Genomic DNA, 12,294 nt, shown 5'->3' with positions numbered 1-12,294 from the left:
TTGAAATAAGTAATGTTTCTTTTGTCACTTGTTTGCATTAGTTACCTTCTTAAAATTAGATATTTTTAACAGTGGTTGGCTTTTTGTGTCTTCCAGCTACGTACATCTCTTACAGCTTCAGTAAATTTAAGCTGTATGTAGTAGAGGCAAATCCAGCCGTTTATGGGATTTTTTTTTTCATCCTTTTCTCCAGTCCAACTTCTATAGCTCAAGTTTCAGCTATTAAGCAGAAAATACTTAGAAATACCCAAATCCTTTACCTGAGAGCTGATCCTCACCATTTTAGGATAGCAGGGATGCAACAGAATCTCTTGGAGAAATGTGTCTTCTCCAGCAACCTGCCAGAAGAGACTTTAAATTGAAAGACATTTCTTATCCTGAATAACATTCCCTGGATCAATCTAGAGATAGATAAAAAGATCTAGACAGAGTTAGAAGGAAGAACCATACAAAATTATCTGCTTTTTCAAGAGTTTATTTAGTAACTGTTCCAAGAACCTAGATGACCTGTACTTTAATTAATAAGGTTAGTACAAAGAGGTTTGCAACATGTGCTAACAGTCAGAAGTTAGACAAGATCTGGAACCCCAGGGTTATGAAGACATGGCAAATAACAGGTGCTGTTGCAAAAAGCTTACAGTTTGAAAGATAACAAGTAACAGGCAAGTGAGGTAAACTATTGAGTTGAGAGAGGAAAATAGGTTAATGAAAATAAATAGCATCCTTTATCCTGAACTCTAATTAATACAGATTGCAGCAAGTTCCTTAGAAGTGACCTTTTCCAGGTCTGTCTCAGTGAAGTCTTTATTCATCTATATATATACTTCTAAGACAGTATCACTGGCTTCAGTTTGTATGCATATAATTCTAGCTGATGTGTTGAAGGCTATAAATGGAATCAGAAAAATCACAGAAAAAGAAAATTGTCTAAATTATTTTAGCTGCTTTGAACACATTGGTCCCCCCCTTAAAAAACAAGTTCTGAAGAGAAAGTATATTAAGCTAGCTTAATTACCCTTTAGATTTTGCTAGAAATCACAAAATAAAAACAATAGGCTGCACTCATCCTGAGGACATACAACAGGAAAGTCATATGTTTGACCTACTATTAGTGTTTAGATATGCTCCCAAAGGAACAGGTTTTATTAAACACAGAATTGTTGTGGTACACATCATACACCCCTGGGCCATGCACTGTAAGAAATTAGCTTTTCCTGCTCAACAGCTGTGAAGTAGAAGTGATGTGGATAGATAATATTTTTGGATAGAGCAGATGCGAAGCAGCGTGCCCATGCTCATCCTGATATTGAACAGATGCTGTGCTCCTTTGGTACTGCCTAGAATTTTGTGAGAACCACAACTGGTTCTCTCTGCAGATTAAACTTTTTTCTCTAAACTTTGAGAACATGCAGCCTGACAGGTGAGCATCTTCTGGCATTGGTATCATCGAGCTAAAGGTACCACCATTTCTGTTAAGCCCAGTACAGTGTAATAATAAATTCTTGTCACAAGATGGAGCTGCAAGCCAGCTGTAATCGCATCTCCACACACACATGGCTCGGCTTTTGTTTTTGTTTTAAATAGGAGCAGCAATTTCATAGCATATTTAAAATTTATTTTAAGAAATACACAGTATCCAATTAGATTAATTATGATGGAGGATTTATGGAATGAAATTATATATAAGAATGCATTTCCCTGAATACATTCACACTAAGGAGACATATAAAGAAAAAGCAATTTAAAAGCATTTGCGGTGAACAATGGATGGGCCAGCTTCATCATATTCCTGTTTGCTGATCCACATCTGCTGGAAAGTAGAGAGGGAAGCAAGGATAGAACCTCCAATCCAGACCGAGTACTTGCGTTCAGGAGGAGCAATGATCTGTTTAAGAAATAAAAGCGTTAAGTACAACTGTCTACTGTCAATAAAATACATTTTGATACAAAAATACTAAAGCAGTGATATGTGATTTTAACAAAAACACTGCATCTGTGTGCTAGTGCTATCCATTGCTGCAAGCAGGAAAGTTTAAAATTTGTTGTATAAATCTATTCCCTCAAATTCTCTGCCTGACTCAGCCTTCTCAGTGACCCCTATCCCTGGTGGATCCGTGTACCCCCGGGCACATATGAGGAAAGGGGAGATAATTGCTTTGGAAACACATAATGACAGTCCAGGTGGGCTTGAAATATTCAACAACTATGGAGTACTTCTTTTGGTATAGCTGATAAAAGGTTTGTGAAGCAAAGAACAGAAGATTTGAAGCTGCAGAACAAAGATTAGTTTGTCAGGGTCTCTTTCAAACTTGTAAGCCAAAGACAAAAGCAGCATTTCTTCTCTCCCATGTCCATCAGACTAGAAGAGCTCAAGAAGCTCACATACAGCCCCAGAAGAAAATTTACGCTTCTGGGTTCATGCTGTTCTTTGGCCACATTAGGACATTTGATAGAATTCAACATGAACAAAGAAATGGGAGAAAGCTCCCTTCTTCCAGCACCAAAGTTACCAGCTGGTGATTATTTGCTAGATAATCCAGACGTGGTTCAAAACATGTTAAAAGCACTTACTTTACAAAGTGTTGCATGTTTGACTAGATCTTTGAGGACTTTGTAAATGCCAGCTCATACAGTCTACAAATGATTGCACCACACATACCTTGATCTTCATGGTGCTAGGAGCCAGAGCAGTTATTTCCTTCTGCATCCTGTCTGCAATACCGGGGTACATTGTGGTGCCTCCAGACAGCACATTGTTGGCATAAAGATCCTTCCTGATGTCTATGTCACATTTCATGATGCTGTTGTAAGTGGTTTCATGAATGCCAGCAGACTCCATGCCTGGGGAAGGTACAGAAAAAAACTGAGGAAGCAACTCCACAGAGAGACTTAAAATTGTTAATGTAGAACTGACATGCTGTTTAGTGACTCTTTGGAAGACATCAGGCTCAGAGCTTTGGAAATCAGGAAAGTCGTTCTGCAGTTGCCTGAATTATTTACTTAAGAGTTCCATGGTGTACAGCCCTCCTCACTCCTTTACACACAACAACTCCTCCTTAAAAAAAAGGTGGGGGTGTGCAACAGTAAAGTTTCCACTAGGCTTTTGCAGGCAATCTCAGTTGTCCTAAGAATTCCATATATGGTCTTGGAATAATTTGCTTTCTTTTTTTTTCTTTCGTTTTTTTTTTTTTTCTTTTCAAATTACGAACACTCATAATATGTCCTAATACCTCTAGGTATGCAACTACTTTATCTCTGAGTTGAAATTCTGCCTATTGGCAGAACTGACACTAGATTTCTGTGTGACCTAGTTGCAAATCTGCCTTCATGGATGTTGATTAGCATGGCATCATCTTGGCTTTGGTCCGAAAAGGCGATGAACCGTGGATTCAGGATTTGGAGCAGTCTTTTGGAAAAATAAAAGTAGGTCTTGCTGCCTGTCTGCCCCTCCCACCTCTTCCCACTCCTGGCAAACACATTCAAACATACAAAGTGGCACAGGCCCAATGCCAGAAGGCAGGAATAAACATTGCAGGGTTATTTTGGGAAAGCATTTTGGCTAATTGTTTAACATGAAGTTCTTCCCACCACATTAATAGCCCTGTCCTAAAAGATTGTTTTGTAATGGGTGCTAGGACACATTCATGGTCTGGGTCTGGGTGAGTCAGTAATGGAGCATAAGCAAAAAGAAGTAGGGACTTGGTATTTCTGTGCAGTTTACCAAGGCAGAACAGCCACTGAACCTACCAATGAAAGATGGCTGGAAGAGGGTCTCTGGGCACCGAAAGCGCTCATTTCCAATAGTGATCACCTGACCATCAGGAAGCTCATAGCTTTTTTCCAGAGAGGAGGAAGATGCAGCAGTGGCCATCTCATTTTCAAAGTCCAGGGCCACGTAACAGAGCTTTTCCTTGATGTCACGGACAATTTCACGCTCCGCTGTAAAGAGGATTCAGTCTTTAAAATGGCATTCAGGAAGGACCCAGACGTGTTGACTGGTTGTTCCCTTTCATCCTCCAACACCCTCCCCACGTTTTAAAAAAAAATCCTCTGCTAGTCTTTCAAGGGACTTTCATGTTGGAGACCTCGTGCCTATCCAACTGCAGAACCACTGGTAGTCCTTCTGAGGCCAGTGGAAACACTGCAGATGAGCAACACTCCCCAGCCAGCAGCGTGTCCTTACCGGTGGTCACGAAGGAGTAGCCTCGCTCCGTCAGGATTTTCATGAGGTAGTCTGTCAGGTCCCGGCCAGCCAGGTCCAGACGCATGATGGCGTGTGGCAGGGCGTAGCCTTCATAGATCGGCACGTTGTGGGTGACACCATCCCCCGAGTCAAGCACGATGCCTTCCAGAGGATAACACACGGTTCATTCCCATCATACCCACACAACTATTACAAACACCTTTGCCACGTTCCCCTGAGGCTTACCTGTGGTACGCCCAGAGGCATAGAGGGACAGAACGGCTTGGATAGCTACATACATGGCTGGCACATTGAACGTCTCAAACATAATCTGAAATGCAATTTAAAAAGTTGTCTGAACACTAGAGGGTTTAGCTTAGTTGAAGAAATTTACTGAAATTTTCATATTTCTCTACAGTTGGTAAAAGCGAGAAAGGAAAATACAAAATCTAAATCCAGAAATAATTGTCCTGTAAGATATCTCTCTGTATTTGGCCTATATCTTTACCATATTAATATAGACACATGCACATATTAAAGACAATTTTGTAATTGGCACAGGCATAAAAACAGATGAAGATGACAAAGTTTGGACAGACTGGAGTGCTCACATTCAAAGCAGATACACTGGTTTTCTAAACTATATGTAATAACATGTAAATATGACAGGTGGTCACTATGTACTTTCCATCTTGTATAACTGAGAGAGACAGACTGCTGGACAGACAGCACGACTAGCTGGAATGATGACATTCACATCCTGTTGAATGACAAGGCTGGATTATTCCATAGCTTTAGTGTGAGCTTACTTGTGTCATTTTCTCGCGGTTGGCTTTGGGATTCAGCGGTGCTTCAGTCAGCAGAGTCGGGTGTTCTTCAGGCGCAACCCGGAGCTCATTATAGAAAGAATGATGCCAGATCTGAGGATAATGAGAGAAGCCAAGGGAAAGAAACACCATCAGTCAGCAGCTCAACATCACTCCCAGACAGGTACTGTGCCCCAGCACTCTGCTTACAGCTCCAGATACAGGCTGGTGATGTTTCTCATGCAGTCATTCTTACGGCCTCCGTTTCCAAAGAAAAGCACTATCCTCAGGCTATACTACCAGCAATAAATACAGGACTTACTTTAAGGACATACAAGCTAAGGAGAATGAGTATGGTACTCTTGTAGAAAAGACAGAACAGGACACACTTGGCTCCAGCAATGCTATTTCAATAATGACTGAAAGAGAAAGTTCCTGGACAACTCAGAGAATATATACAGAGTTCAGTAGATAATGGGTATCTTGACAGTTTCATCTTTTGGTTTGTACAGACCAGCCATGTACATTTCATGGAAAGAAATGAAGACAAATGATTTGTGAGGTTGAAATATCACCTCCACACAACTTGTTCCTACAAGCTGTAAAAATCTGAGGCCAAGTGGACTGCGGTGAGGAAGTTCATACTCTGATAAGAAGTAAAACAACCAGAGATTTTAGTTTGAAGGCCAAGAAGTTTTTGCTAAGCTTGCTTTCAAGCTGGTGGTGATTAGGGACTGGTTGATATGTTTGGCATCTGAAAGATTTTGCTTTCAAGCAAATTCTACAATACTGAGACTCAATAAGTGCTGGGTGACTCCACACAGTGTTTTGGGATGCCCAGACTGTTCCAAATGTTACATTTTCATAGAACAACATTAAGTGGAGATACCATTTTAGAATCTTAGAAATTATATTATCTGTACAGACTATGATAATAAACACAGCTCTGGAAGCCTTTCAGTCAAATACTGGCTCTAAAATGGATGCATTGCACTGCAATATTGCTAATCTTCCAAGCATTAAAAACTGTGTATAAACACTGCCCTTCACATCAGAATCACATACATGCTTTGCATTTTTGCAGAAAGAGATTAACTTAAATTCCATCTTTTACTATCAAATCGATCTATTCCTTTTCTTTCTTCCCTCCCTTCTCTCTCCTCCTGCCCCCCTCTCAGTAACTAGCAAAGATCAGGCTGGAGTAAAAGAACTCCTAATTACAATTTTGATATGGTCCTACTGATACTCAAGCTTTAGATGCACGTTAACCTTGGCTGTTGATAAGTTTCTCCTTGAACCATACTGGATAGCATGACACTTTCATATAAAATCTGGTGGATATTCTGTGAATATTTGGTTCAAGTAGTTCTTTTTACCAGTAGTACACATCAGGTTTCCAAAGGTGAAATACCTTCTCCATGTCGTCCCAGTTTGTAATGATGCCATGCTCAATGGGGTATTTCAGGGTCAGGATTCCTCTCTTGCTTTGAGCCTCATCGCCCACATAACTGTCTTTTTGACCCATACCAACCATCACACCCTATAAAATAATACAAATTGTGTTAGTCTCTCAGAGAAAAGTGTCGTAGACAGATTATTAGCTGTGAAATAAATCCAGTTTTCAGTTATACTAGTTACAACATACTTTACTAATAGTAACAAATGGAGAATTATGTGTTGCTCTTAAATTGCCAGTATTAAATGTTTGGTTATTAAATCTCTGGAGAACATATTTCCATTACAGTTAAGTAAACAGAACAAGTACAATATTAAATGCATCAAGATAAAGTGGAAAAATAGAATTGTTTTAATGGTTGGTATTATTTAGGGATGAACAGTCTGCTAAATGATAATAAAGTGGAGTAAAAGCAGAAAGTGGTATTGTGCCATTTAAGGGTCAAGATGGAGGGAAACCCACTTTACATTTCCCAAAGCTTAAGTTTCAACATTTTTTTAACCCTCTATTTGAATGCTATAATACTGTAATTAGGAATGGACAGTTTAAATCTACTGTGTGCACTTCTTTACAGATATTTTCATGGATCCTGTAGAAATTATTAAAGGACCAGAAGCTGGAAACTAGTCTGGATATACACCAGTCTCTATTAAATATCTATTAAAGTCAAAAATAATGAAAAGAAAATAGAATCTAGTAGGATCCTTTAAGTGCATATTACTCCTATCAGAACTTAGTCATTACAGATTCCAAACCTTAGCATCTCTAAATCTATGACTTAAAAACAGGCATCCCAGATTTGCAATTTTTAATGGGATGATCCATCCTACATGATCAGGAAAGAAAGGTTCTAGAAATCTGTATTTGTTTCCACTGTAACTATATGTCTTGGTTCCATATAGTTCCATTTAACTATATCGTTAAACTATGGTAGTTCCCAGATGCCTCAATTAGCCCCCCAGTCCTGGTTTCTATACTGAAAGGCTGGTATTTCTCTAATCCTGGAGAACTTAAAATGCATTTGCTGGGTATATAAAGTGCTGCATCTTACAAAGAGCTTGTCTCTTTCCACCAGGGCTTTGGATGACATAGAAGCAATTAGGTGGATCTGCTAATTACTTGGATTAGTGTGTTGTGACCTAGACAAGCTTCTCTAGTTCATGCTAATGGTGAGCTGTCTCATAAACTCCCTATATTTAACAGCTCGGATAATAAATGTGTTTTGCAAACTATTAAAATATAGTGGAATGCATCATATACTCAAATGTAAACCTTTAAGCTAAAGAAACTCAAGGCTAGACAGGCACCCATTTCTGATACAGCTAAATGAATAAAATTAGAAAGGTTAGGAGGAAGCTAACTGAAAATTTCTGCTTCCTCCTTTAGTCTTCCACACACTACCTATTATCAGCTTCAAGAGCAGTCAGAATTTCCAGATGTTCCTGGGTTGGGCTTATTTGGATTTTGGGTTGGGTTTCTTTAAACTAGTTTTGCTCACCAAGTTCTCTGGGTGATTAAAAATTAAGGGGCAGGGAAAAGATGACATAGAAGGGAGTGAAAATTTTTAAAAGGATTCCTTTCACAAGGCAAGAGACTTCCTTTGATTCAGGTGAGTGCACTGCTGGACTCATTCTGCCTGGAAATACCATTTTACACAGATCATCCTAGGCTGGACTAGCCCCAGACACAGATGGCCTAAGCTGAAGAGCTGGGGATGGGGCAGCAAAGCCTTCTACAAGCCCAGTAAGGAACAACCGAAGCAGTTCATCACCTGGTGCCTGGGACGACCCACAATGGACGGGAAAACTGCTCTTGGAGCATCATCTCCAGCGAAGCCGGCTTTGCAGAGCCCTGACCCATTGTCACAAACAAGGGCAGTGCTGTCCTCTTCCTCACACATCTTCTACAGCAGTGTCTGCTGGCCTTCCAGACAGAAAACAGCCCTATGGAAACAGCAGGGAAGAATTAAATCAAAACCAAGAATCACACTCGGGTGGCAGAGCCACCCTGGCTCTACAAAAGCAATAAGAACAGGTAAGGAGGGGAAGGGCCGCTCTGGGAATCACGAGGACTGCGGGGCTGTGGGAGGGAACAGGCTTCCTTCTGAAAGCGTGAGAGGTTTCAGTCGTGTCTGCCAAAGGGCTGTGTGCACTAGAGATTATCCAGGGAATTCCAGAGGAGACTTCCAGCCCTGCAGCACGGGCAGAGAGATCAGGGAGCAGCAAATGTTTATCTAAATTTGGTCACAGAAATCCACAGTTCAGGGAGAGAGATAAAAGAGAACACTCAGATGACAGCTGCAAAAACAAAGCTTCATTTGCATTGAACTCAGCACAACTTCTCCTGCTTTTCTATTACCCTGACAAAATCTTGACACATGTGGATAGCTTCCCCTTCTAGTCTTGGCCTTTCCAAAAACTAACTACATTAAATGCTATGCATGTACCAGAGGTGTTTTCCTGATACAGATATTAATCCACTGGTGAAGATGGCAAATTAAGTTTACATTTAACCTTTTAAAAAGGTAGAAATTTTCCAAATAAAAAAGGGGTGGGGGGGAAAGAGAAGCAATTCTTTTCCAGTTCTCCACTGATCACTCAGAAAAATAAACCCACCTTTAAAATTAAGCCAGAGACAGTATATTTTAAAAACAGGCCATAGCATCTTCTCTATCATCATTTCAAAGAAGCTAATAAACTACATTTGTAGAGTGACAGGACAATTTATGTTGGCTCCTTGGCTCAGTAAAAAGAAACTGTTTTCTTCCTCTGGCAACAGGAAGATAATATGGGTAATAAAAATGCTTTGAAGGCTTTGTATTAAAGTCAATTACAGAAACAAGCACTGAATACCAGGACTCAAGAAGAACTATTTGCACACAATTTATAGCATGGTAGGGAATCACTTGGCCCACACCAAGCCCAGGCTTCCATGCAGAGTTCAACAAATTGCAATGTGTTAACAGCTAAGGGAGACAGCTGTCATCCATGGACCAGCTGGCTCCACATGCAGTCTTCAAAACCTTCTGATGCAGGAATCAGAAATGCAGGCAGAAATGAGAATGGGGTCAGCAAGAGCCATGGCCAGTGAGAAAGGGAAGCCACAATCTGTTTAGCCTCTACAATGGATGGAACAAGCACAGATGGTTCTCCCAAATGCTTCATTTGAGATCCTCTGTCTCTCCCCAGTGAGGCAGCCACGAGACATGGCTGCAGCCCTGCATGGGCAGAGCTCCCAGGAGAGGAAAAAGATAGGGAAATCCTAACTTTGTATTCCAGATATTCTATCATTATAACTGTGGAAGGAGCACAAGTTGCAATTTTTTCATCTGTTAAACTCCTGGGGAAACAGGCTCTTCATATTAAAATATTTACTGAATGGAGTACAACTGTTATCTAACATGAATGAACAGACTGGTTTGGACAAACTATTTCCTAATTAGGAAATATGCGTTTCAGCCGTCTGTATTTGGAACAGCGTTTGAGGTCAGGGGGGTTGCTCAAACCAATGCAGCTAATGCAATGCCAAAAATCACTTGGGGGAGGGGAAGAAGGGGGCAGGAAAGGCTACATTTCTGAGCTTAGTGGACTCTAAATGAAAACCATATTTAGTAATAAAGCACAAAAAGTTGAAAAATCAGACAGAGGACTCTGCTACCAACCACTGAGTTACAGCTCAGGACTGCCACGGCAGGCAGTAGCAAGATCTTAGAGCAGCAAATGTCACTGAGTACTGTGGAAGAAAGGCAATTTTTTGTCCCAGGTAAACAGTCTTTAGCCTCTTTCTTCTCCCTGTTTTACATGCAAATATAATCAATCACCTCACCAATCTCCACAATAAATTATACGGAGAGCTCAGCTCCACAGGTGCTGCGTATAGCCTGTTCATTAATGAATGTTTGGCATTTTACAGAACAGTAGTTTCATATACATAGAGACAGGGATGAATACACATGCATCCTCATTTTATCCTATTAGACACTGCTGATTTGCATACTTCCAGCTCTGTTTGCAGTCACGTTCCACAAAACACTCTTTCACCTCACACGCAATCAAAAGCTCTGAAGCAAATCCACTAAGAAACACTACTACATACCCCACCAGGAACTCTGTCCCAAACTAACTCCCCAATGTCACACGGGTTCATTTAAACCAGAGCATATCTGCAATTCCAGCAGTGGCATTACACAAACCATTTCTTTATACAGCTGCTGAAGTGCTGATAGAATCAGCAAAATTATTAGGGTAGAACTTTTCTTTCAGTTTCAGAATACAGAATAAAGACAACTCAGTATAGATACTACTAGTATTTTATCAGCTCAATTCTAGTAAGTCTCTTAAGTAAATTACAGCACAGCAGTACATCCTCCTGAATAGCCTCCATTTGGACATTATTTAATTGAAATCCTCCAGCAACCTGTAAATCATTCCATTGGTTCCGTGCCACTTACCCTGACAGCGCTTGGCTGGGGATGGCTGCTCTAGGGTGGTACACTCTGTATCTGAAACCTCAGAGGTTATATAGCCCCTTCAGCTCTTCTCCTCCCACTAGCCTCCCAAACAAGGAGCAGAGACAGACAGAGACAGAGCTGAAGTCTTGAACAAAACCATATAGGGACCTTCATACAAAAAACTCTAATCTGGGTGGCCACAGGCCCTGGGTCTCTTCCACTGCATTCCAGTGCAGAGCTCATGAAACAGGAGGAGACTTTCAGCTGTGTAAGATAAGCACTTTAAAACTTCAGGAGAGTTGCTAAAATACAGAGAGTGTGCCCACAATAGACATCCCCTGGCAGGAGGATCATGTGTTCAAACAAGAGAGGTCCAGGACTTCACAGTAACATCCAAGAAGCAGAATGAGAAATTGGAAGAGCAGTCATTTATAACAGGGAAGTTCTTTTTAAACAAACACCTTGCTGTCATTAAAGATTTTCATAAAAACAATTAATAAATGTTTTTGGCCACCTAAACAGCTGCTCAGTTTTTCTAAAAAGTCTCTTTAAAAGCTTAGCATTTTGCTTGTATAATAAATATTGTCCACAGACTTCAGGGTGGTAAAAAAGGTATTGGCTGTTGTACAAGATTCACAGAGAAGTCTTTGAAGGTTGTGAAAATGTTCAGTTAAAAGATTGTTATGACCCCCTCTGGTCTGTGATGGGTTAGAATCCATTCTGTTTCTCTGAAAGCTTATTTTCCAGCTCTAGGACCTGTGGGCCAAATTTGCCCTAGAGCCAAACTGATAGCCACAGGTCTGGACTGCCATAAACTCACCTCCCAAATTGCTCATAATAAAGTTGTTGAGTTTTTATAAATGCAGCTATCTTTTTCACTGAACACATTTTTAGCAAATAAAGGAACAGTTCTCACTGTGCAAGTTATTTTCAGCACAGGTCTGGATTTCTACAGCTGTAGCCAACTGTTCTCTGGACATATTAATTCTAGTGAAGCAGCCCTCCCACAGCCAACAATGTTTTGACATTAAGTTTGTATGACAGACAAGAAACAGCATCTCTTAACTCCAATACTAAACCTTACAAATTCAAAAGTTCTCCAAGGACATAAGCCAAGAGAGATGTGATAATCCAAGTGAGATCCTTGCTTTGCAAGTCTTGTTACAACAGGGAGAGGCACTGTGCATTTGCTTATGGAGTGCTTGCTGCCTAACTTTTTCATGAAAGAAAACCTCCCAGAAAGCCACAGTGAAAGTTTTTCTGATGTGAAAACTTAAGGAATGAGCTACTAGGAGAGATAGAAAATAGGCAGAATTATGGATTGAACACTAAAAGGAATTTAACTTTTAAGGAAAGGAACTTTTAAGGAATGTAACTGCCTTGGAGAGTCAGAAACAGA

At 40.4% G+C, this 12,294-nt stretch overlaps 1 protein-coding gene across 1 annotated transcript; it reads right to left on the bottom strand.

Moving 5' to 3' along the window:
• Nucleotides 1-459: 459 nt before the first annotated feature.
• ACTA2 (actin alpha 2, smooth muscle) lies at nt 460-11,114 on the bottom strand. The gene is made up of 9 exons (XM_023929603.2): nt 10,896-11,114; nt 8,217-8,388; nt 6,401-6,529; nt 4,993-5,103; nt 4,430-4,514; nt 4,184-4,345; nt 3,748-3,939; nt 2,660-2,841; nt 460-1,885 (listed from the first exon to the last, which is right to left on the bottom strand). The coding sequence occupies exons 2-9, from the start codon at nt 8,343-8,345 to the stop codon at nt 1,742-1,744; spliced, it is 1,134 nt and encodes a 377-aa protein (XP_023785371.1). The 5' UTR covers nt 8,346-8,388; nt 10,896-11,114; the 3' UTR covers nt 460-1,741.
• Between the last annotated feature and the right edge of the window lie 1,180 nt (nt 11,115-12,294).

The sequence above is a fragment of the Cyanistes caeruleus genome, chromosome 8, assembly GCF_971803275.1.
Source record: "Cyanistes caeruleus chromosome 8, bCyaCae1.hap1.1, whole genome shotgun sequence".
Lineage (NCBI taxonomy): Eukaryota > Metazoa > Chordata > Aves > Passeriformes > Paridae > Cyanistes > Cyanistes caeruleus.
Note: the sequence above shows the minus strand (reverse complement) of the source record. Positions and strands in the feature narration are given on the sequence as shown.

Excerpts from the sequence above, each read along its gene's own strand:
- ACTA2 (XM_023929603.2), bottom strand. The coding sequence starts at position 8,345 with ATGTGTGAGGAAGAGGACAGCACTGCCCTTGTTTGTGACAATGGGTCA. Across the intron at positions 6,530-8,216 it reads TGGGTCGTCCCAGGCACCAG|GGTGTGATGGTTGGTATGGG; the intron begins GTGATGAACTGC and ends ATTATTTTATAG. Across the intron at positions 2,842-3,747 it reads CTTCCAGCCATCTTTCATTG|GCATGGAGTCTGCTGGCATT; the intron begins GTAGGTTCAGTG and ends TACCTTCCCCAG.